The sequence below is a fragment of the Pleuronectes platessa genome, chromosome 4 (genome assembly GCF_947347685.1).
Source record: "Pleuronectes platessa chromosome 4, fPlePla1.1, whole genome shotgun sequence".
NCBI classification, from domain to species: Eukaryota; Metazoa; Chordata; class Actinopteri; order Pleuronectiformes; family Pleuronectidae; genus Pleuronectes; species Pleuronectes platessa.
Genome location: NC_070629.1, coordinates 16,864,635 through 16,889,899, shown reverse-complemented (window position 1 = coordinate 16,889,899; position 25,265 = coordinate 16,864,635). Strand labels below are relative to the sequence as shown.

The 25,265-nt window shown below is 44.0% G+C and overlaps 1 protein-coding gene across 7 annotated transcripts in view; it reads left to right on the top strand.

Moving 5' to 3' along the window:
- Nucleotides 1-25,265, top strand: part of mctp1a (multiple C2 domains, transmembrane 1a) — a 134,116-nt gene that overhangs the window by 76,823 nt on the left and 32,028 nt on the right. For 6 of the 7 annotated variants that reach the window (XM_053420886.1, XM_053420881.1, XM_053420880.1 and 3 more), the window contains exons 9-15: nt 2,288-2,381; nt 7,084-7,186; nt 8,039-8,141; nt 8,757-8,858; nt 9,383-9,457; nt 11,976-12,095; nt 19,947-20,063. In XM_053420886.1, the coding sequence (XP_053276861.1) occupies nt 2,288-2,381; nt 7,084-7,186; nt 8,039-8,141; nt 8,757-8,858; nt 9,383-9,457; nt 11,976-12,095; nt 19,947-20,063 (714 nt within the window). Of the gene's footprint in view, nt 1-2,287; nt 2,382-7,083; nt 7,187-8,038; nt 8,142-8,756; nt 8,859-9,382; nt 9,458-11,975; nt 12,096-19,946; nt 20,064-20,472; nt 20,532-25,265 lie in introns of all 7 variants that reach the window. The other variant, XM_053420883.1, reaches the window with a different exon arrangement.

The following is a 25,265-nucleotide window of genomic DNA, read 5'->3' as shown; positions in this document are numbered from 1 at the left end:
GCAGGATTGAACGTGACGTTCGAGGAAAACTCCTTTCAGCAATGGGAAAGGAGTCAATCCCCCCTTTTTTACCAGCATTAAAAAACCTGTGTTTACCTGCATATTTTGGTCCAACACACCCAGTGGCCATGCAGCCAACTCCTCCGTGCCCTCTCTCTGACTCTTTTCCTCCCTCTCTTCTTGGCTGCCCCCCAATAATCACAACAAGCAGCTGTATCTTCAGAGAAATCGTGCCTTAAGATTGAGACTTGTCCCCTCTCTCTCTCTCTCTCTCTCTCCCTCTCTCTCCCTGTATGCCTCTCTCTTTTTCACACACTCTTTTTTCTTTTCTCCCCCCTCTTTCTTTCACACACTCTCCCCTCTCATCTCCTTTAGAGAGCTTTTGGACAATGATATCGCAGGAAACAGGCAGAGTCTGACAGAGTTGGTAATAATGAATTAAGTCTGTAGCCTGGCCCTGACTCTGAAATTTAAATTATAATTACTCCTGTGGGGATGGAAGGGGTTATTGCCAGGGAGAGAGAAATAAATTGAAGTGAAGTGCATTTCCACTCTGCTTTTAAGACACGCCGACATGCTACTCAATTTGGCCTCAGTGTAGGTTTTTCTATGCATGTGTTTATACCTGGGTATTTGGTAGTGAACAAAAGCGTGAGTTTATGGTTGTGTGTGTGTGTGTGTTTCTGTTTGTGTGTGTCTGCATGTGCGCCCATGCCTCATGGCCCAGATCTCCACAGGTCCTTCTTTATTCGTCAGATTTACAAACAACTCTTTTTACACAGTCATTCCTCCGTCTCCTGGTTATTAAAACCTTGTGTACACAGTTTCCCCCCTTCTGGTTTTAGACAATCACAAGGCCTCATGGCAACTCCTGGCTGTGTATGTAAATATCCTGTTATGGTGTGTAAGCCTGCAAGAGGAGGAGAATATCAAGTGGGGATATGTGCTTTGTTTGTGAGTAAGCTTGTGTTTCCGACTGTTCTTGTTACAGTTGATGTGTTTATCAACCATTTGTGTCTGTGGTGTGGAGGTCACCAGTGGGGGGGTGTGTGTGTGTGTGTTTTTGCCTTGTAACTATGATATCACTGCCAGCCACGCTTCACTGGATGTGTCTTCTCAGTACAATACCTCTATTATCACATATCAGCCTCTCCGTCGCTATAATGCAAAGACAGGCGCGATTATATCAGTGAAATCACATCTCATGCAAATTGTGCTCATGTGCCGTCATTTGTTGCACATTTTCCTAGACGTTTGGAAGTAAGGATGTTCTTATTCCATATTATATACATATTACGTGAGCTGACACCACTTTCCACCGACTGTTAAAATGTCTCTTAACGTCTCAATCCTACACAAAACTTAATGAGGAAGCACATTGTGGAATGACTGGGATGAAAAGTTTGACTGACCAGGCAGGGAATCAGCTTTGGAAAAGACAATTAATTAAATATTTACACTATGGCTGGGCAATACCAAAAATCATTTTACAATAAAAGTTTCCATATCAGTCGGTATCAATACATTACACAATAAATATGATTTATTTCAAGTTTAAAGATACTCTTCTTTATTGACAGAATGACAAACTCTTGAGAAAAAGTTAAATGATGTGTTATATCTCCTCACTGTGCTTACACAATGCATGTATATATCGATTATATGTGATATTCCTATTTGATCAAAATTATATTACGATTATGATTAATAGGTATTTCCTTTTTGCTCAGCCCCCTTGTTACATACAAAACAAGTTAATGGAAAAACACAAAAGAAACACCTGCTCTAATTGTAACAGTGTATAGTCTTTAATGTTATGCATCCCCCCTTTGCTTATTGTATGTTAGTAATAATTTAATTGCTATAATTAGTGTAATCCTGTTCATCCTTAACATATTACAGCACTAAACTTGCCTGTTGTCTACAATGACCCATCTTTGTTCTACATTTATCTGCATACAATTTTTATATCCAATAACCTTTTACAGTGTTTTCCTGCACGGCTCGTGTTTTTTTTTTACCAGAACTGGTAAAGTTCCATTTTATCTAAAAAGTACAAAGTCAGGAGACATCTTACGCAGGCGGGAGCAGCTATTCAGTGAAATTAAATCCGGCCATTTGTCTTGGACCATAAATGTCAGCTCCACATCTTCACGTCAGGACTGCTAAAGGACATATTCTACCCTTTCCTCTCTTAATGAAATGTCAGGCTATTGACCTGTCTTTCTCTTCCATGCTAATTTGCCATCCTGTTTGACCTTTCACCCCTGTCCCTGTGATGTTTCAGAGCCTGTGGAGGTCGCTGCACAACCTGAAAGATGTCGGCGTGGTGCAGGTAAAGGTCATCAGGGCGGAGGGACTGATGGCGGCAGATGTCACAGGTAAGATGGCGACCTTAGGTTCAAACGCCAGGATAATAACCTCGGTAGTTCTTGTTCACGTTGTCAGAAGTTAGGCCCTTGATTTTTCATCTTTGTACTCAAGTTTTGGATCTAGACACTGAACAATTTCCGTGGCTGCGTTTTCCTCCACCGGCCATCTTCCATAAATCTGTAGCCAAAGATAAAGTCAGGGTGTAATTTTGGTGAAGGGATGATCCTGTGTGAGAATCCTTGGAGAGAGAGTTAAAGTCGACTTTGTGCAGGTCACTGAATTTGTCTCTACATTTTTAGAAGAAGATGCTGGCGGCTCATTTGAATAATAGAGAAAAAGTACACATTTGAACCAACAAATCTCTCTCCCTCCTCCCCCCCTCCTCCTCCTCCTCCTCTGCTCGCTCTCTCTGAATCCTCCATTCTCCATTAATTCTTACTTTTAATTAGGTCTACAGTGGACAGGGCTAGTTTTTCACTCTGTATTATCTAGGAGAAAGAAGAAGTGAGCTTGTGTGTGCGTGTGTGTGTGTGTGTATGTGTGTGTGAAAGAGAGAAAGTCTGAAGTTTCTCTCCATTTGAAGCAGACACAGTCCCATTAGCCAATACGGAGTGGAGCTGGTTGATTTGGGTTATTGCGTGGAGCGACCGGAGAGCAGGGCTAATGGCTCTTGTATTTCACTCGGAGCACAAATTTGCTCCATGACCTCGTTGTGAAGCTCATCATTCAGTCTGAGCTTCATGGTGGTGGTGGAAAGACAGTAAAATGTCTATTGGCTGTTTATTTGATTTTCAGTGGGTGTCTGTGAGCCCGACGCGGTCACAGGTTCGATTTTAGCGCAGTTTCTTCGCAGCCTGTGGTGCAAATGAAATTCTTGTTTCAGGTTCACTTCACCCGAACCTTTGGAGGAAAAGTCAATTCAGATTTGAAAATCCACGACCAACTATTTTGTTGTGTTTTAGTATTGCTTTTAAAATAAAAGCTTTAACATTGATACACCTCTTCATCTATGTCAGACACTGTCTTATTACATTTTTGTTATTTTTTTTTGGGGGGGGGGGGGGGGGGTAGTTTTTCATCAGTCTATACAGATTGTTATGCTAAGAGGCAAACTGTGATTTGTGAATATTGGCTACATAAATGAAATTAGATTCGATTCATTATTGACATCGACACATGGGAACATGTTTAACCTGACAAAGGAAACTTTTTTATTAAACGTGTGGAAATATGAAAAATGATTTGAGAAATGCCTGCTTCATATGACGTATGCAAGTTATGTCGACAACTTGGGTCTCACTTGCTAAAAGATACACAAGCATAAAAACAAGGTGCTGTGATGTTAAACCTTCCTTTGGTTTCAAATGTAGGTTTTCACTTGTTTGCTATATCCAAAGAGTTCAAAACTGTTTTTTTTACCTCATTTGAATTTCTCTGTCTTACAGACACAAAGAAAATATTTTCCATCACAAGAAGATTAGAGTACAGGATCCAATACAGATGAAAGACAAAAAAGCCAAAGAAAGAGTTTCTAGATTGCTAATTCCTGTTTTTAGAGTGAAGCTGTGTGTGTGTGAGTGTGTGTGTGCGTGTGTGTGTCACTGGCAGAAACAATAGCTCTGTGTGAGAGCCTCGTAAGAGCCCTCGCCGCATGAACACCCTATTTTAACATCCCAGACCAAGAGAGGGTCAGGAGCAAGGTGAGAGAGAACAGGCAGACAGACAAACAGACGCACTGAGAGCGCGAGAGAGAGAGGAGGTCAGCGAGCGAGAGAGAGAGTTCACCCTCTCTCTCTCCCTCTCCCATTCATGCTGCCTGTCTCCTCTCTTGTCTCCTCTCCTCTCTCTCTCTCTCTCTCTCTCGCTCTATCTCTCTCCCCTCTCTGGCCATCTTTCTCTCTAATTGAAGTGTTTTTGTGGAGTAGCTCCTCTCCAGGCCGAGTAGGATAACTGAAAATAGTCTCTAAAACCAACAATCCCTTTTGTCTGCCGGCTCTTGTCCCTCTGAGTGGATGCTACAGTGTTGGAACATTTCAGAAGGAACACACGCATCGAAACACACACTGGTGTTCAGCAGCACTGCAGCCGGTGAAGACTCTCGTTCAGTAAGCTGCCTGTAAAGTAACGGCTTTATTTGACACAATGGGGAAATACTTAAGTTTATATTGTGGCGCGGAACTGAAACAAGAATACCGACAAAAATGCAATTGATTTACATTTTAAAGTCTGAATAATAATTCATTTGGATTACTCGGGAACAGGGGAGCGTGCATTCCTTCTCTAACCTCACCCCTCGCCGGCGCTAAGCTTCCTGCGAGGCAATTACAGCGCGCTCCTTCATCTCCGCCACTGTATTCATCCTCCACACTTATCTTAGGGCGCCCTGAAATGAGTGTGAGCCCGGCTCGTCCCCGCGGACCCCCAGCCAGCGCCACAGAGACGGGACCCAGAGGATGGGGGGGGGCTGTGCTCGGACATTACCTGGATGATCGCTGAGTGGCGCTCAAACCTGAGCGTGTAATTGGTTAAGACAGCTGCCTCTGGTGATGGTGGCCAATAAGGTGAAAGTTCATCACCAGTGACAACTGGGTCTCTGCGGCAACACAGCGTGCCGTGTCATTAAAAGCAAAATATTAGAGGGAAACCTGCGGAGGGAGGGGCTTCAGCGCCGATCATTTCCATTTCTTAATTTGCGTGATTGCATATAAATTTAATGAGAGCCGATTTGTTGATGCCGTGAAGGAGCTTGGATGATGATAGAGGATTTGAAATATTCACAACTGCAAAAACACTGAATTAAACTGCTCCCCAAAAATGATTTGTATGAATTGACTATTTGAAAAAAAAAATGATGTGTATTCATAGTGCACTTCAATATACCGTGTACGTAGAAGTCAGACAGCTCAGAGCAGGAGGCGCTTGACTCGGTTTGGGTTTTGGTGTATGTTAATGTATCTGTGTTTCTGTCCTAGGAGTCATAGCTGTCAATATCCACTTCAAACGCTCCACATCGATGGAGCGCCACAAACGGATATGAAAGGCAACACCTACGGCTCAGCATTGATCACAGTGACATTTACTTTGCACGCCCACTAAATGTCCTGCCCTTGTCACAACATTTGAAGAAAATCACACCAATCAATGACACACTCCCTCACACACATTTCCCAAGACACACACTCGCAGGCACACACACGCACACACACGCCTCACGCACGCACACATGCATGTGACAGTGCGGGGGGTTTTGAACTCAATCCCAACTTTTACCGAGTCTCATTATGCAACATCGCTGCTTTACTAACATTTTTTTAATATCCTCAAGATTTTCCCAGGAAATTTGCGTAGGACATATTTATTTTTTAACTTCCTGACCCAGCCTTCTCAAGTGATAAGCTCGAACAAACAGCTCAACAGCTCCCAACAGTTGTAGTTAAAAGAAACACAGAAAAAAAACCGTAATGATCGAAGGCTGAATTAAGAGTTGTGTTGTTTTTTGAGTTCATTTCGAGGCGGTTGAAGGGAGGTGGGCTGGCAGGCGTGGGGAGCTGGTCTCAGTCCTTTCTGTGTACAAAGACACAGCAATGTGAGATGTTGGTAAACAAATAGAGGATATATAGGACATAGTACAGTGTGCTATTCTCAGGGGGACGACATACGTTTGTGATCATGCTTCTGTTTCTTCATCTCCGTCTCTCTCACCCTCTCTCTACCCCGTCGCGCAAGCGGAGTAAATTGTGAATTGAAGGTTTTGTTGGGATGAATTAGCATTGATAAATATGATTTATAATGAGCCATATATCATTATTGCTTTATGATATTGAAGAGTCTTAAAAGTTCTCACACGGTGCAGTAAAGTTTTATCTTTGCAGCGACAGGCCACTCCAATGATTTTTATATGTGTGATCCTTGAGTTTTTAAAATGATTTACTCTGGACGATAAAGCCACGTGTGGATGTATGTTTTTTTTTATTATTACTGTAAAATATCACTCATTATATTAATGAAATTAATTAATGAAATTGCTGCCACGAAGACAAATTTAAAATCTTTCTCTGCAGAAATGCAATGAGGAAATGTTTTCTCTGTGGTTCAGTCATTATTTAAATCTGACATCACTCTTCCCTTCACGTGGTGGCCGCTGCCGTGTCACTGCTCGCTCTGTAATCGCTAACCCTGGACCAGCTATGTTTCTCACCAGCCTGCTCCGCTCTCTTTATCTCCCACTCTGAACTTCTGTGGCCTTCAGAGCCACGTCGCCCTCTGTGTTCTCAGCACCATCCATTCTCCAAATCTTCTGCGTCTGCTCTCTCCCCCCTCCCTCCTCCTGAGTGCCGAGGGCACAGTTGTCCTGGAGCTTATCTTCTAGTCGTCCATGTTCCCAGGGTGTTGATAGAAACGGCTTGCAGCTGTTCCACTGATATACTGTTGTATAATATATATATGACATCGGGGCTAAAAATGAAAGAATCAGATTATTGCAGTTGTGATAAGTCCAATGTTTCTGAGCTGTGATGTGCTATAAGAGGCGGATGCTATATATATATGATCATTTTTAATAATATAAATGATTGGAGATTGAAAAACGCTGCTGGAATTTCTGAGAATTCTTGCTTCCCCTGAAACCTCCAGCTGACGGGACTATAGTGTCTGCAGTGTTTATTTCTCTCTCTTTACCGAGAAGGTCATTCTTGTGTTTGTGCTCCGAAGGTAAGAGTGACCCGTTCTGTGTGGTGGAGCTGAGTAACGATCGGCTGCAGACTCACACCGTCTACAAAAACCTCAACCCAGAGTGGAACAAGGTCTTCACTTTGTGAGTGGAGTGTGTTAATGCACACAGAGAGTTTTTTATCACTGCAGTGATGAAAATAAAGGTTGATTTTTCAATAAAACAAATTTAACCGAGTCCCACACTTTCATATCATTATCACAATTTATCTGTATTTTGTTATAGTAAAAGAAAAAATATTGGCATGAAAATGTTCATTGATCACAGTTTATATTCAGAATTATTGAATTTTGATCCTCAAAAATTTTCATTTTGTTGTTTATATAATTGCTTCTTTATAGTGTTTTAAAATGTTTTGGTTTCACACAAAAACTAAAATTAAAAAAAAATTGTTTTAAAAAGGCTCATAAATGTTTCCTTATTTAACAATTATTACAAGTATTATTATATATTAGTATACGTTTTCATGTAATTCTACATAATTTTTGGTTTACAAATACTGTGTATGATCCACAGTAAAAACTTTGAGTAATGTAACAAATTAAATTGGTCTTTCTCTAAGTGCAGATCATCATATCCTTCTTTATATATATATATATATACATACCATCAGCCATATTCTCTCTAGCCTTGTTTTCAAATGATGGGACGTCTGAGCTTCACACTTGAGTTCTACTTGGCTCATGCAGTAATGTAGCGCAATATCACATAAAGCATGTTAATGAATTTTAATCATTTATGTTAATGCATTAGGGGTTTTCAAATACCAGGCAGTTTTATGCTTCATATGGCGTTTAAGATTTTCAACTGTTTTCTTTAGTGTCTTTAATATTTAAAGACGCTTGTGCAGGGATTGTGATCGCTTTCACACATTTTGAGTTTGTCGCCCTTATTTTGTTAAATATGTCAGTGATATTGTCTTTGTGTGTGGTCCAGTAACGTGAAGGACGTCCACTCGGTACTCGAGGTCAGCGTTTACGACGAGGACCGAGACAGAAGTGCCGATTTCCTGGGGAAAGTGGCTATTCCTCTACTAAATGTGAGTCAAAGATAGATTTCTGTGTGTGTTTGTGTGCGTTTCTTCTCCTCCGCCCCATGGGGATAGCGGATAGAACGTAGAGGAACAGTGAGACTGAAAACACACAGTGGAAGATATAAAAAGCAGCGGTTATTTTTGCAACTCCACAGATGAGACTGTTATTATTTCACAAAGAGATAGAGATGACAGGAAGGAGGAAAAAAAAAAAAATTAAGAGTGCCTGAGAAAAAAACACCAGAGATTGATAGGTGAGAAGAAAGAAAGTCAGGGGCTGAGAGATAATGTGAAAATGACACTGATCGAGGGATGGAACGATGTGATTTGGAGGGAAAAGAAGGAATGAAGAGTGTCTCTTATATTTTAGAAATACGTGGCCGGTGAAAGAGCTGTGTATCTAATGTATCCATGCTCCGCTGTACTGTGTGATTCCCCAGGATAGTTAATTTCTGTTTGACAGAGCCGAGCTGCAGTGGGTAATGAACAGGTACTTGTCAGAGTTGCCACAGTTGTTTTGGGCTCCCTGTCAGCGGCAGCGGCTGGGGTTCAAAGGTGGCCCGGGGAGCCGATTCAGCCGGGTATTGCCAGACAGACGCCTGTCATGTCCCTCTCCCACAGATCCAAAATGGAGAACGCAAAGCCTACGCCTTGAAAAGCAAGGAGCTGACAGGGCCAACAAAAGGGGTCATCTTTCTCGAAATAGACGTGATATTTAATGCTGTAAGTCTCTCTTTTTGCTTTTTTGATTCTCCGCCCGGATTTTTTTTTCTTGCCCTCCACCCCCATTATCCTCCCTCTCTCCCTCTCCATCCTCTCTTGTTCTCTCCAGCATCCCCCCCTCACGCCGCTGTTGTCTTTATTCTGTTTGCCCCCCCCTTTCCCTTGCTTCCATCTCATCCCTCGTCCCTTGTCCCTCGTCCTCGTTTTGGCTTTAATTATCGAAGACTCCCTCTCAGCAGTCTTTGTTCCCCCACCATCACCATCACTGTGTGTGTCCTACAGCGGCCATCTTACCGCTCCCTCTCCCCTGCTCTCACTATATAGCCTCTGACACGGGGCACCGCTCTACGCATGTGCTGCCATGTTACATCAGCACTCACTGTGTTAGATAAATCCCACTAATCGATCCAGATACTGTCCCTTGCCCTCACTGCGTCTCTATGATTTCACTTATCTGGACCAGTGTCATTTCAATCTCACCGTTTGCTGTTTGTGACACAGTGTGCGCTCCCTCCATCCTCCAGGTGAAGGCTGGTCTCAGGACGCTGATCCCCATCGAGCAGAAGTACATCGAGGAGGAGCCCAGAGTGTCCAAACAGGTACATCAGCAGCCGACACTTATCGTCTTACCTCTCCGCCTCGTTTTTGTATCTGTGTCCACCACCGTATGAGCTGCCCTGCTCAGCTGTCTGAGGCAAACACCAACAAGCCTGGAGAGTGGCACCTTGCAAAGTACAACAACTACGGTGGGCAAGATATAACAGGATGATTGAAGGAAAAACAGCGTTTCTTTTCGTTTCTGTTTTTTTTTCTTCTTCTTCTTCTTCCCTCCTCTCTCCCTTCTCTCATCACTCCCCCCCCCCCCCCTTGTATCCCACTCTGAGTGGTGAATAGAAATGTCAAGCTGTCAGCTGTGGGGTGCATAAGTAGATTGGCTATCCTTATAGTTGGCCCTCTTTGCCACTGCTGCTTTGCACTTCATTGTCACGCCACTCAGTGTGGCGGCACCACAAAGGGCTGAATGGTAGGGGCTGGCCCGCATCAGATGTGTCATATGAGTGACCGTTTGGGCTGAGCAGTCAATGCTGCGCCATGCACAGTCGAGCACAGCCGGCCCAGCGCAGCACACCACGCCGCTCCCATTCCACCCTTTTGTCAGCCCTCTATATATTCCCCTCTTCCTCACTGTGTCTGCCGTCTCCGCTGCTCTCTCTCTCTCTCTCCCCTCTCAACGTGTCGCCCCTCTCTCTCTCTCTCTGCTCCTATCCCAAGTGCCGAATCTTTTTTTTCCTCCATCCATTTCACCTCTGACTCACTGAGATGACCCATGTCAGCGTCTCGCAATGATGATGTCACTGGATGCTTTGGAGGGATTGCCCCATGAGGGCTCTTTTGTGTGGTAGGAGCACCCCTGCCGTTGCTTGCTGTTTAGTGTGCTGACACACACACACACACACACACACACACACACACACACACACACACACAGAATAGAGAAGAAAAAAAGCACATAAGCTGCCCGCCTGCCAAACAAAAGCATTTAATTGCAATTATGACATTTGACTTAATAAATGGCTCCACCGCTTTCCTAAGTGTTTTTTAAGGAATAACTCAAGGCACTCTTTGAAATAATTCATGAAAAAAATATTCTTATCAAGGCAGTTATGGCAATAATGAGCCTGGCAGAGTACAGCGTGTACATCAAGTGCATGCGCCGAGGAACATTGAAACGGATGATTCACAGTCTCGCAGTCCTCAGGGTCTCTGTGTCCCCAGCAGGACACCGTACAGTCATCCTCAGTTTGGCAACAAAAAGCTTCACATAATTATACATAGAGAAGAAGGAATCCTCCTCTCATCTAGCATCAAAGCAGCCAAGCCACCCCTAACCACATGCAAATCCACCCGGAAACACACGCACACATCCAGACAATAGAGGTTGCGGTAGTGCTGCGAACATACACTTGCATACCCACAGAACTCACAGTCACACACAGGATTCTTCCAAAGAGTAAAATAATGGCCTAGAATGTTTTTTTGAACAGCGATCTGCAGAGACGGTGTGTCCTTCGGGAGCACTTTCTCCTGGTGGTGACCTGATTGGGTGATAGCTGTTATGCTATTCCCCGAATGGCTGCCAACCCATTGGGAGGACAGCAGTTAGCCAGTTCTCTCTCATCTCTGGCCAAATGCCTGCAGAGCCCCGAGGGAGGAGAATCCAGGGGGGCGTGTTGGAAATTATTATTATTGTACTTAACTTTATCGCCGGGACGGTAGACTCAAAGAATCACTGTGTGTCGGCTTGTTACGTTTAAAGGAGCCATTTGTCCTATATGTTGATCCACATGCATTTGTAGCGGATGATAATAATGTCCTCGTGCTGGCGTCAGCGCTCTGATGCTGCAACATGGAAGACAAAGTGAGGTCAATACCACACATTTGAAGTCGTAACTTCTCCAGTTTGCAAAGTGACAGCAGAATGAGGCACCACAGGCTCTGAACCTTCCATTAGAAGAGTTGGTGGCTGTTTTTCATTTCAACCAAGGTTCTAACTCTGAGATGCAACACATTTACTTATTAAGTTGTGATGAATTCAGATCTGATCTAAATTCAAGTGATATTTTAAAAGTTTGTGCTCATAAGGGGGAACCTAGCCTGACGTTGTCAGACTCACAATTCTAGTCAAAAGTGCCCGACCAAAAATGTTGTGGGCGGGGCTAAGTTCGTCTGGCATCCAGGCTAGGGGGAACCTCATAGATTGATCACTTTGCTCCTTTTTTACTTTTCTCTTTTAACAAGACTGAACTAAGAGTATATACAGGGCAGCTAATGTGGAAAGATCAGAAGAGTCCTAATATGTTTGAGTGTTTTCAGTTTACACACTGTCAATGGACCTCCATTCTGTTTTCCTTGTTACGCTGTCTGCGATTGAACTTTTACTGTTTTATCATATTGTTATTTGCAATCTATGACTTTTTTTTCCTTTGGAGCCAAAGACAAATTTCCACATTGTGGACTATAAAGTTTGACCTTAGCTAACGGTACAATGTTTTAACCTTCGATTGTCTAAAACACTCACGTATACGTCTCTTCTCTTTTTTTCCCCTTTCTTTCCAGCTGCTGTTACGCAACTTTAACAGAGTCAGACGCTGCATCATGTTCCTCATCAATACTGGCTGCTACATCAACAGCTGCTTCGAATGGGACTCACCACAGAGGAGCATCTGTGCTTTCTTGGTACGTAGAAGTGAGCCTGCATATGCACTGCCATAAACATGTAGCATACTACCCGAAAGCCCTGCAGATTAACCATGAGGGTCTATACTTTTTCTACGAACTAACAGACTAGTCTGGAACCACACAGACACAAACACCGTAAGAGCTCGCACTATAGGACCCTCTCTGCTAACAAAGTATGGATCCTTCACTGGTAATTGCACACTTTAACACGAGAGGTTGTTGGCGTCTCGAGCACAGTTGAGTACACACTGTAACCCCCTCACTGCAGACTACTCACACACTAACTATCGTGATATGACGGTCTCCCTTAGCTCCTTCTCCTGGAGTTGCATCAGATATACAAGCACACTTTGTGTATACTTGATGAGTGTGTGCTTTTGTTGCAGCGTAAAGTTAATTTAAATAAGACTCTCGTGTATGCAAGGCAACCTAGAAGATGCAGCTGCAATCTACTGAAGTGTGACATGGCAGCCTCTCCCGTCATCCCTGCTCTTCAACCTCTCCTCACTCTCCACCTTCTCCCTCTCTCCCTTCCTGTCATCTGTGCCTGGTATTAAAAGGTGAAGTGTAATTGGACAGCAGAGCTATCAGTAAAAGACATTCTCCTGCAGGGCAGTGAGTGGTTTGCACGGAGGTTCCTACCCTAAAGATGACAGAGCAGACATTTAATCCTGTCTAGGTTTAGTGTCCTGACTTAAGCAGCTACAGGACAGGTGGCCCCGCCCCGGCCCTCTACCACGGGATCGTCTCCACGGCAGACGCTAGGCATTAGCAGCATTTGGCTGTCTGACACCAGTTGTATCTCTGCAGGGGGCTGCGTGTGTGTATGTGTGTGTTTGTACAGCAGGTCACAGTGTCATCACAAGACACGGGTCAGAAGAGACATAGTATTGATCAGTTAACATTTTCCCTCTGTGTGTGTGTGTGTGTGTGTGAGTGTGTGTGTGTGTGTGTGTGTGCGAGCCTGGTGTGTCGTGTGCGTTTGCCTTCCCTCTCATGTGAGGCTGAACTAGGTACAAGCCCTCACAGAAATAAATGAAAATGTTTGACCAGAAAAAAGAAATAGTAGGAATTCACACCAAAACAAGGTCACTGCAGAATCTCCTCTCTGTACGTGGTGAATGGAGAAGGGACGACGCAGCCTTGGATGGTGCAGCCTGCATGTCAGAGCACAAACACACACACACGTCGCATGTCTTGTGAAGCTCTTCACCTTTTTATTTTTTTTGTAATTGTAGTTTGTAGCGCATCCATTTCAGATCAACGGTGCAAACTATTCATATTCTCATTGTACTCGCCTAAATTCCAAGTATTCAGATGACCATAAAGCATTTATCAAGGCCAAGGCCACGGTGTTTTATAGTTCACACAAAGTCTGAAATGTAGGTGTCATTTCCCCCCCCCGCCCCTCCCTCCCCTCCCTCCCACTTTTGGAAGTGTGCTGTCGTAGGAGTATGCACTTAGCTAAAAGCATCAGAGTATTTAGGGTCTCTCCTCCACATCGGTACCCCCCCCCCTCCCCGCCTTCCATTTCTTCATCCTTTTCTCATTTCTCCCTCACTTTGAGGGGCCTCTTAATCACTTCGCTCATCTCTTTAAGTGGGTTTTTATGGGGGGCCATCTGCCAAGGTGGTGCGTTCACCAAGGTGTGCGGCTGTGTGCGATTACGGGCACGTGTGTCTGTTCACATGTTCGCGTGTGTGTCTTGTCGTGGCCGTCCCTCGAGACAGATGTTACACTTAACTTTGCTGTTGCTGCCGAGGTGGAGTAGTGGGCAGTTCGACTCGTAAATGTACAAAGACGTGCACTTCTTACCGGAGCAGGGATCCTGGTGGATATCGCGAAGGCATCGAAATGCAGTTGTCACACTGCGCTGCTTCACAACGTTCCCTCAACAAAATATGCTCACATTTGTCTTCATGGTCCCCTACTCCCCTTCTGCCCATGTTCACAGTGCCAGCCGCATGTACACAATCGTCCATTAGTGCCAGCTGTGATTTGTGTATATGTTGTGTCTGCGTGTGTATGTGTGCGCGTGAGAAAGAGAGATATCGCATAGTCTCACATGCAGCCTCTCTTTCTCTCTCTCTCCTCTCTCTCTCTCTCTCTCTCTCTCTCTCTCTCTCTCTCTCTCTCTCTCTCACTCCTCTCTATCACTCTCTCTTTCTCTTTCTCTTTCTTTTTCTCTTCTCTATCTCTCTCACTCTCTCTTTCTCTTTCTCTTTCTCTCTTCTCTTCTCTCTCCTCTCTCTCTTTCTCTTTCTCTACCCTTCTCTCTCTCTCTCTCTCTTCTCTCTCTACTCTCTCTCTCTCTCTCTCCTCCTCTCTCTCTCTCTCTCTCTCTCTCTCTCACACCCACGCTGTTGTCACCCACCCGTCCCGACAGTGAATCAGCCACCGTGGCAGCTTTGCCTGAGGCGTTGGCACAACAATGGACGGGACTGGAGTTACCTCCTGTCCTGCGTGATGGGTGGTGTCTGTCTCTGTGTGTGTGTGTGTGTGTGTGTGTGTCTGTGTGTGTGTGTGTGTGTGTGTGTGTGTGTGTGTGTGTGTGTGGGTGGATCTTAGTGTCCCTGTCTCCCTGTCTCGAGGTTAAGCGTCAGCTTCCTCTCCCCACACCTGCAAGCTGAATGTCTCTCTCTCTCTTCAATCCGTCCATCCATCCCTGCTCCTCTTTATCTTCTCCTCCCCTCCCGCTTGCATTTCCCTCCCGGAGACTTGAGGCCATTGTGGGGCTGAGCGGTGTTGGGTTCTGTTCTCCTGCCGCTGCCAGCTCTCCCTACGGCCCCTGCAAGACAAGGCTGTTATTGCCCCAGGGACCGCAGGCCTCAGCAGCTCTTCCTCCAAACAAATTTGCTGTAACTTTATCTGCAATTGGGCCCTGAATTGGGAGCAAATAGAGGCAGCTTTGTGAAGCTAGGGGAAGGGCGAGGGCAGCGAGCTGGGGGTTGTTGGGGAGGCAGGGGAAATGATACCAGGCTCTTTTATGTCAGGCAAAGTAGGACTCTTATCAGGAAGAGAGCCCAGACAAAGGGAGCTACTTCTAGAGGAAACTGGAGCACCTATCACCTGCTTTGCATTTAGATAAAAATTCACCCTGCTGAAATAAAAAGGGGAAAAAAGCAAAGACAGGTACAGAAGCAACTATTGGAGTGTCTGTGTGTGTTTTTTTGTGTGTATGTGTGTGTATGCGTGTGTGTTTGCACATATCTGGCTGGCAGTTTGAAACACGTATACACACACACACACACACACACACACACAACACACACACGCACTGCGCTGAGGACGCCATAGCAGTCAGTGGTACACAGCACTCGAGGTCTCTTTAAATTGCTCCTTTGACTCTTCTTCAAAGAACCTGTCTAACTTTTAAAAGTTTCAAAGTCTGGAGTTCGTCTTTGCCCACAGCAAGGGACAGCTTTGAAAGATATACTTTCACATTTTACTGCTCTCCTGATTTGCAAAATGAATGATAGTTGAAATATGATGGCATGACTAACAGAGAATACAAAGTCAGAGTTTAATCACCAGAGATGGAGAGGAAATGCGTGAGGCCCTTTGTTGAGCAGTCGAGGAGCTTCAGCATCGGCACTTCTCCGCTTGCACCAGAGTTCTGCTCAAGCACTGTGTCCATAAAATGGTGGAAGCTTTATTTTATTTTTACACTTTACTACAAAATGGCACATTATGGTGCCACATTATTTTTAAAGATTCACGCTTCTTTTTTTAACTAATGAAGAGAAGTACTTGTGCTGTAGACGTTCTGCAGGAGTACAGCAGGGGGCAGTCTAGCACCACTGAATGATGGGTAAGGACCGGGTCACTAGCAGGACACAGTCTCCCTCCCTCTCTTTAGTTCTCTCGAACTTAACAGGACTTCTAGTTGCTATCTGGCAACACTTAGTGCCAGCATGGAAGTTGATGTAAGAAAGATAAAGGGGAACTCTGAAATCCAAACTTCAGTTTCACTCCACTGAGACAGAGCAGGGGGAAAGTTAGCCTGGTGTGTGGTTAATGTAAGCCAAAGTACTGAATATTACCCTCCCACAGTGCTGCGGCTCAGAGCTGGAAGGACACGGCTTGTGTTTTTGAAACAAATAATTGCGAGATACAGCTCAACGTGCCGCACTGAGAGCTTGAATAAAACATTTTCCCTTTTGCTTTTCTTTTTTACATTTTTAATATATCCTCACAAGTTCAGGGGATTTCTTAGTTTTAAGAGAAAGCATCAAAGATTGTGACAACATGGAATTCAACTTCTTGTCAGAATAATTTATTTAGCTCAATTTGTGTGTGAGTATTTTAGCCAAAATATTACAAATTATCGAGCCGTGATTTTGCTTTGTTTGTGTTTTGTGGTTGTCTATTTTAATTACATGTCTCATTTGAATTTTAAACTTATGCTCAGAAGGGAAGTTTGCCCAGTTCAGACGAAGCCTTCAGCTGTGTTTGAAATGCTCCAGCGGATTTGACAGTGGAAAATATTATTTTTACTTTGTTTAGTGACAATTGAATCTTTTTGTTGTTGGGACATTTAAGTGGATTTCACCAGAGACTTGTTGAGGCACAAATCATTTTTTAATAGATTGTGACTGAGAAAAAAAGATCTGGTGTATAAAGGTGAATCTTTATTTTAATAGATTGACGGCTTTTTATTTTTTCACAACTGCAGGAAGTTTTACCAACAAATCAAATGTCCAGCATGAACAAATAAACAAAAATAAATATTGAACACTTCTTTTCTTAAAAACTCAAGATGATCACATGCAATATTAAACCTACTTTTATGAATACAATATTTATTTTTGTTGTCAGACAAATAAAAGGTGCATTTATATTATAAATTTCCTTTTTCAATGCTCTCAAAAGTAAATTTGAGAGTTTTCATAATTTAAATGATATATGTTTTTATACAGACAAACACACTGACTGAGTTATATTTCACTTTCCCACACAGGCAAGGGTTTAGCAGAATTAATAAAAAAAATACATTATGTGTCTATCAACACACTTATTCCTTCATACTACATCTGGAGCTTCATTTTTCATTTCCACCTCTTCTTCCCTTCGATCCAGCACGTTTTCAGTGTCTGCTTTTTTTCCTCTCTGCCTTATTCCGGTCACTGACATGCACAGCAGGCTGCTTCCCTCTCCCTCTTCCCCAGGCGAAGAGCCTGCTATCTGGTGTAGCGAGCGATGGGGGGTGGCTGTGATTGCCCAGTCCAGAAGGAAAGGTCCAGGCACTGCAGGGCCCCTATAACCCAGCCGGGGGGTATGGAGACGGGGCAGAGCTGGCCACTGCTGAGCCTAGGTGTCCGGTTCCTCGAGCTGCCAGTCAAAACCTCGCCCTCAGCTACTATAACCAAATGGAGGGATGAAGGGAGACGACAGGTTAAACAACCTCAGGCACATGGGGAAGAAAGTGGGATTTAAAAGAAAATATACAGAGTTTTAAGGTTCCGTATAAACACGAGGACAGCGAGGAGAGATAAATGTGTATTGTGTGGTAACAATAACAATAGATCAGAGAAACACATTTACAGTACAGTACACTCCGACTGTAGGTTATATTTATAGCAGAGCGTTTGAAAGGAGCAGTGTGTGCATGAAGACGCTTGGAAGTGTGCAGTTATTTATAGCTTCCACCAGAATAGGTTTGAAACAAGTGAGCTCCTTTGTTTGTCTGACTGAAGTCATGTTTCTACACATTATTCCGGTGTTCATCAGCAGGTCCTACAGATTCGTAAATTATTATCATTTTTGGGAAGATGTGTAATTTTAGGACTGGTTGCATTTTGTGGAGGAAATTGTTTTTGTGAAAACACTGTGAGTTTCTGTTTCTGAGCTTTCACAGTTGTAACAGCTTTTCATGATGAATGAAGGGAAGCGGTTGTGTTGTTTATTAGTATACAAATATGAATTATTGAAGAGCTTCTTTTCTTGCAGTCGTACACAGCTGTGTCAGACAAAAGAGTGTGTGCGTGTGTGTGTGTGTTTGTGTGTGTGCGTTTGAGAGAGTGAAGTTGAGCCTGAGAGAGATGGAGAAAGATTTCGATCCTTCTGGGAGATTTAGCTAGTTGTACCAAGGCCATTCAGGTTTGTTTGAAGATGATATTTTACTCTGAGCATTATGCAAATGCACTGGTCATTTCTTATGTTTAATTTATGTCTTCTTTTTTTGGTTTGTTTTGCACACTCCGTGTGTGTTTGTTAATTTTACATGAAGTTACTGGATCTTCTCGATAAAGTTTGGATACGAGCCATTCAAACTTTTCTGTGAGAGAAGAGGAAAAGTTGAGGAAATTGAATTGTTTAATTGCGATGTTATTGTGAGGAGTCGCTCGCATTGATATTCAGATGCATTGCTTTCATTGTGTGTGTGTGTGTGTGTGTGTGTGTGTTTGCGTGTGGGTTTAAGGAATGTGAAGCACCGACTGCACAGTGTGGGAGAGTGTGTGCGGTGTATTGTCCGACTGGCTCCACCACAGTCCCAGCAGACCTGCATGCACAGTCTTGATGAGCTGTTGAACGTCATATGCACATTAAACTTACAGTGTAAACATAGTGAGGGTCTTGAATCTGAATTTCACACACACATCAAACTGTTTGATTGTTGATTATTCAGCTCCGTTTTTCTCTCGCTGATCATTGATCATAATGGGTAAACACACACACCAGTAAATCTGCCTCATACAGTAATAGTCTCAGTTTCAATTTTCTAAAGTTGCCCATGAAAGCTGATTGTTAAACAGCAATGCATTTCCACACAGAGGGTAATTAATTTTAAATCTTCTGTTGCTCCTATTTGAAATAATGGATTTCTTGCACTTGAATATGATAAATATGTTTTGGGAGAGAAGATTTAGCATTAGCCGTGGTTTGCATTTTCAGCATTTCTTCAAACTGCTGCTTAGGTTTTTATCAGCCTTGGAAAAATCTTTGTACTTAAGATTGAAATTATAAAAAAAGATAAAACATTATACATGTAGAGTTGCTGAAAGATGTTTTAATTCTCCCAGAATTGTCCATCTCAATTTTTCAACAATATTTCACAAACTGCTTTCTCACAATATATGCGGTAGTGCCGTGAAACAACAAGCTTCCATCATTAGCACTTTTAGTTTCCCACAGTTATATTCACTCCACCACCACAATAATCTGCTGTCAGAGGCTTAAGAGCCCTGCCAACACAAGAATACAGGTTTTTAGCTAGAGGTTAATATTGAGATGGTACTCTGCTTGTTTGGTGATGAGAGGGGAGGTATAGAGGTTATGGTTTTGGCAGATGGGTGCAGAGAAGGTTAGGGATGGGGCATATGAGCCTTTTGGGGTAAGAGAGTCGGTATTGGAGCTTGGAGTGACAGGGTTAGGGACTCGGGGTGTGGGGTGTGTGAGGTCAGATGCTGGGGTTCGGGCGTCAGTGTGGAAGGGTCAGCGTTGACGCGCCGCAGCTGAAATGGTACATGACCTCAGCCGCCGGGATGATTGGCATGGAGGAAAGAGGCTCTGACGTCTCGCTCTCTTCCTCGGCCTCGTGCTCATCCACAGCTGGAGGCCCCGGAAAAGCCTTGAGGGTCAGGGAATTGAACCTCTGCCCAGCCACTTTTGTTGAAAGCGCACCCTTATTTTTTACGCTTTGTTCCACGGTGGTTATGATTCTGCATATGAATGTGTTTGAGCGTTGCTTCCAGTCGCACATATGGTCGGCGTACGTTCTGAGGACTTTCCCTCCATGCAGGTTCAAGATGGGGTCGTGAATGTATACATGCTCGACCCACGCCGCTCTCACGTTTTTGTCTCGCTTTTCTTTTCCTGAGGGTTTTTGTCTTTTCTCTCTCTCGTCAGCTTTTTGTGATCCTGGTTTGGAACTTCGAGCTCTACATGATCCCACTGGCGTTGATGCTGCCGTTGGCCTGGAACTACATCCTCATCGCGTCGGGGAAGGACACCAGGCAAGATGTGGTGAGCAACCCATCGCTTCTCCATATCCCTCCGCCTTTCTTCCATTCCACTGTAAAAGCCTCTGTTCTTAGACAATGCAGGGTTAACACTCAGGCGCCATTGTCTCGTGGAGACTTTAACGCGCTCGTCTTATTTACGACGTCCATCACGTTTATATACATTTCATTCCTGATGAACGAGAAATCTAAATACGTCTTTTATAGAAACAGCACAAAGATAAACATTAAAAAAAAACTAATTTACAACATATCTTTGATTAAATTGGAGTCATAAACTTTGAGCAAATTGGAATTAGATTAAAAAGAAATCTTTCAGCTTCATTTTTTTTTTTTTTTTACTCACTCCATCTCCTCGTCGAGGTGCTGCGTTCTCGGTGCAATCTCACATTTCTCACTTTGCCTCCTTTCAGGCAAAGAAAAAGGAGAAATAATAGGCTGTCACCTTGAGCTACGTTACGCCACTTACCTGGTAGTATATTTATTTAATTCATTTATTTTTTATCTCTTATACCAATTAAATGATGTCAAAGCAATGTCATGGAGAAACAGACATGTTTTAATCATGGCCAGGCACATTTGGGGAGTAGAGAGTGAAGACGAGCGCGAGCAAAAACTGGACTACGGAGTGAGCGTGAACAACGAAGTGATTAATTTTAATAAGTACCTTTTTCCAGGAGTCCGTTGGAAATCACCAGTTAACAGACCTTAGATTTTTCTTACACTAGCTCACCCTCCATGTGTGTGTGTGTATTTATCTCTTCATAGGGATTCATGGAGTTTAGATTGGATTTGGAGGAGATATTAGACTCAATCATTACAAAATGGAATTAGCTGAGAACTGTACCTAACTTACAACACAGATTTATTTGCTAAGTCTTCAGAGCTGAGCGTCTCTTTTTATAAGCCTCCATTTCCATATTATAAAAAAGTTGCAGAATCCAATCCAAGGACCGTAAGCTTTATATTATTTCACATAAACCCAGTGAATATACATTAAGTTTATAATAATTAAGTGTATTTAACTGTTTATAATTATTTAAGTTAAGAATATAAGGTTTTTAATAGTAAGCAGGTTCACAGTCAAAGTAAAACCCTTTATTTGTGAATGACACTTACATTTCCGAGGGGCCTCTTCCCTCCTGTAGATGGCGACATTGCCTGCTTAAAAAAAGAATCCCTCTCACTTTAAAGACAAACCCCAGCGCGATGATCTGTCCCCACATACCTGCTGCTTGTATTAATCCAAACCTTATGATATTCCTTTTCCATGCACATCCTCATAATGTGCCACTCACTTCACATACAAATAAGAACATGTAACTCCCACTTCATGTACAATTGCTTTTCTCCACTTCCTGAAAGGGACCATTGTGTCTCAAGTACCTCAGGAGTTGGTTGGAACATTAAGACATGGTGATACTGTTGATACTCGCATGGCAAGTGCCTTTCTGTGAGATAACCCGCTAACGCAAAGTTGTCCTGTGCTCGGAGACGAGAGGAGATATGGACACTTATTACTCTGCTGTCTTAGGATCTTGTAGTTTCACATGTCTGATGTCTGATACTGTGGTCGTAGCCTCACAGCGCTGTGAGTTTGACTCAAGGGCAATTCCTCATCCAGGCAAGGAATCGTGGAGCACATATTTTTCACTGATTTAAACTTACATTACAACACAGAACTATTTAATACCTAGAACTTAGTTTAATTTCTTGTAGACTGTCTTGTAGTTAGTCTTTTGGATGTTTCTCTAGTTAAAGTCCAACCTATAGGAATTCCCCTCTGGAGTTTGTTTGAATATCATCATCTTCAGAATGTGTTTGGAGGAAGGATCTACTTTGGACTGGACTGATCATCAGGAACATTTTAATTAGCAGTGATAGAAATCTTCCGCTGTGTGGATTTAAGCGAGTGTGTTGTGTACAGTTGGACAGTGTTGAGTGGATGTGTGTGTCGGTGCTGGTATTGAATGAGAAGGTATGTGGAACAATGAGCTGGTGGTGAGACAGTCAGAGGCAAGAGGACGGGACAGAGGCCGACTGTGCAGGTGTGTGCTTGATGCATGAGTGCTTAATACTGTGTGTGATTCAATGTTGGTGGTCTCCTGTCTTTTATATTAAAATTTCAAGATTTACGCAGAAGCAACTACATGCAAACACACATTTGAATGAGTCACTCCAGGTGCTTGTCACCTCCGTGTGAGTTCACAGAGAGATACGTTATCTCTGTCGGTCTGTAGGGGAATTTATTGTTGTTGTGTGCACTTGAGTTTCCGAGACTACGTGCAAACATTATTTGCAGCAACACATCTGATGAAAGTGGGATTAATTGTCACAGATTAGCACCAATAATACTCCTTTTCTCGCCGCTGTGACAGTAGCGCTGAAGAGTACAGAGCAGCACAGGCGACACAAAGAAGATCCTCTGACAGTCATCGTCTCCGCACCGCAGTCTCACCGCCTCGGGATCGGTGAAAGCGATGAACCCTCTCTCCTTCCTCCATTATCAACTCTCTGCCTACTCCAGTGTTGAGATTACTTCCGAGTGTCAAATTGGAATACGTACAGTAAAACGAATGTGCGGCGGTGTAAGCGTTCATATTTCGGAGGAATTTTTGTTTGCAAATGCTGTTCACACACACAGACACACACACACACACACACACACACACACACACACACACACACACACGTTCAGACAAAAGTTTCTCCCCCGAGTCCTGTCCCTGTTTGTTTTGAGACCGAGTTTCCCAGTCTGCGGGAGTGCAGGGGGTTGGGAGCATACAGTATTTGCGTTCTTTGCTTCCTCTCCAGGTCCCCCGGATTCATCTTCCGAGTCTTTATCAAGCTGAAGTCATGGACGACTCACTGTTTCCCCCTCGCACTTGGCAGGCAACAGAGAAGAATAGAAAAGAAAACAAGGGAAAGGGGGCTTTCTAATTACTTTAAACAACACACCAAATTAAAGCATTGTGCTGAGCCGAGCAAGGGTCAGCATCCGGAGCGCTGTGGTTTTCCAGCAGTCTGGGGTGAGGGTAATGCCAAAGGAATCTCCGCTGAACTCACTCCGAAGGGTGAAAGAGAGAGAGACAGACAGAGAGAGAGAGAGAGAGGGGATAGGCCAAGGGAAGAAAGAGAGAAAACAAAAGTATACACTAGAGTACAGACTTCTTAATGAAGGGAAGAGTCTTGCTTCATCACGATGGGTTCAAGGTGGGGATCCTTCTCCCATTTTTACACCACAACCACAGTCCATAGCGCCGTCGATAGCAAATAAACAAACGCGGTGTTTTTTACATGCTGTAATTCAGCACTCAGGGTCACTGACTGTTGTGTGGTTACACGCTGCTTTGCAAACAGATCCCGGATCAGAGCTCCTAACCCTCGCCCCAACCTTGACCGCTACCTGCTAAGCAGTCGGAGCCTCCTCAGAACAGCGATTAAAGGAGGCGACGCAGCAGCAGGGTCGTCGACCTCCTCTCTTATCGTGTATCACTCCGACCCGTGAACCCTGACTCCTCAGCACTGTTCGCTGACCTGTGTGCTACGCTGCAACACGCTCAATGGAACAAACAAACAAAGAAGATGCCCTTTAGTGCTCCTGAATATATGCAGAGGAGGCTCCTGCTTTTACTTTGACATTCAAAACCGATAATATACTATTAAGTGAGCCTCAACTATTCAGACTTGGAGAAGTGCTTTAACGATACGGCCATCTCCTCTCCATCTTTATCTTGTTTTGAAACCTGAAACAGTTTGGAGCTTCGATCCATCCCAAGCCTGCTGCAGAGGAAGCTGCCAGCGGCTGGACTCGGTCAATCAGAGGACAGGCGGCTGTGCTGCGAGAGGAAAAAGGCTGCGAGGCGTGCGTGAACACACGTGTGTGTATATTTCCATAGCAGCGGGTCATGTGCATGTGTGTGTCTGCCTGCGTGAGCCTACATGATGTGCGTTGAGATTAACAAGCAGGGACACATCCCAGTAGAAATCCTTCCTTGCTGTTCAGTTGGCCCAAACCAGTCCGTACCAGATGTTGTAAAGGTGGTGATCTCAGTGCAGGCTGTCGTAGAGGGCTCATACCAAACCTGGTGATGTCTCTCTCTCGCATAGGATGATGGGCAATTAGGCCTCGTCATACTGGAGGACCATCCTCTTTATCCCACACTTTAGTCCATTACATAGAATCACCCACTGGATCTGCCAAGCCATTACAGAAGAGAAGACCCTAATGGTGTGAAGATACTTCAGAGCAGATAGAGCTGACCACGGCTCTTCATCCTGATTTATAGCATTTCAATAAAAGCAAATATATAAGTAAGTCACCCTTAAATATAAAGCCATATTTTCTATTAGTTTAACTCCATCTACTTCAACTAGTACTAGTTCCAGCTTAATCTTTACTTTCCTGACTGGGACACACCCAGTAAGACTGCAGTATATTGTTCATTAGTGTAAAAAGAACCAGGTGATAATGTCTGATCTATTTGAAAATTGTTCTTCATTGCCAATTTTATCTTTTCTATTTTCTCCCCGATTTTTGCATCTTCAAAAAAAAGAATGCATCTCTAAACACAGTGTGCCTTGACATCTGCCCTCATTAAGAGACACACACACACAACGCACGTAGGGAAGAGTAAATATTAGGAGAGCTGCAAGGAAAAAGAGGAAACGCTGCCTATTATACCTCAACTCCTCCAGAAAGTCACACCTCCACGTTTCCCAACATAAAACTGCAACTCTGGAATGAAAAAGGAGAACGAGAAAAGGCAGAGGGAGAGAGAGTGGGAGCAGAGGAAGACGGGGAGGCATTCAGAGGGAGGCGGCGACAGAAAGACGGAGGCATAGGAAAGCCGCGGTGGATGGCAGGCACTCCTCAGTGCGGAGTCAGACATGGCAGTTGGTGACAGGTGACAAAATCAAAAGGTCATGTCACTTTTAACTGGGAGCGCCTGTGCCCCACTGATTTCCCCCGTGCCGCCCCGGCATCACCGCGCTCCTCTCTGCTCCTCTCTGCTCCTCTCTGCTCCTCGCGCTGTCTCTCTGTCTCTGCTAAACTGGCAGACAGGTTGGCAGGCTGGCAGCCAGAGAGACAGGCGACGGGCAGAGTTTGAAGCGGGACGGGAGCATCGGGAGCATCAGGGATGCCACCGCGGAATCCTCCCAGCCTCCCTTTTTCATCATGTTGTCTCTCTTTCACTTTCCTTCC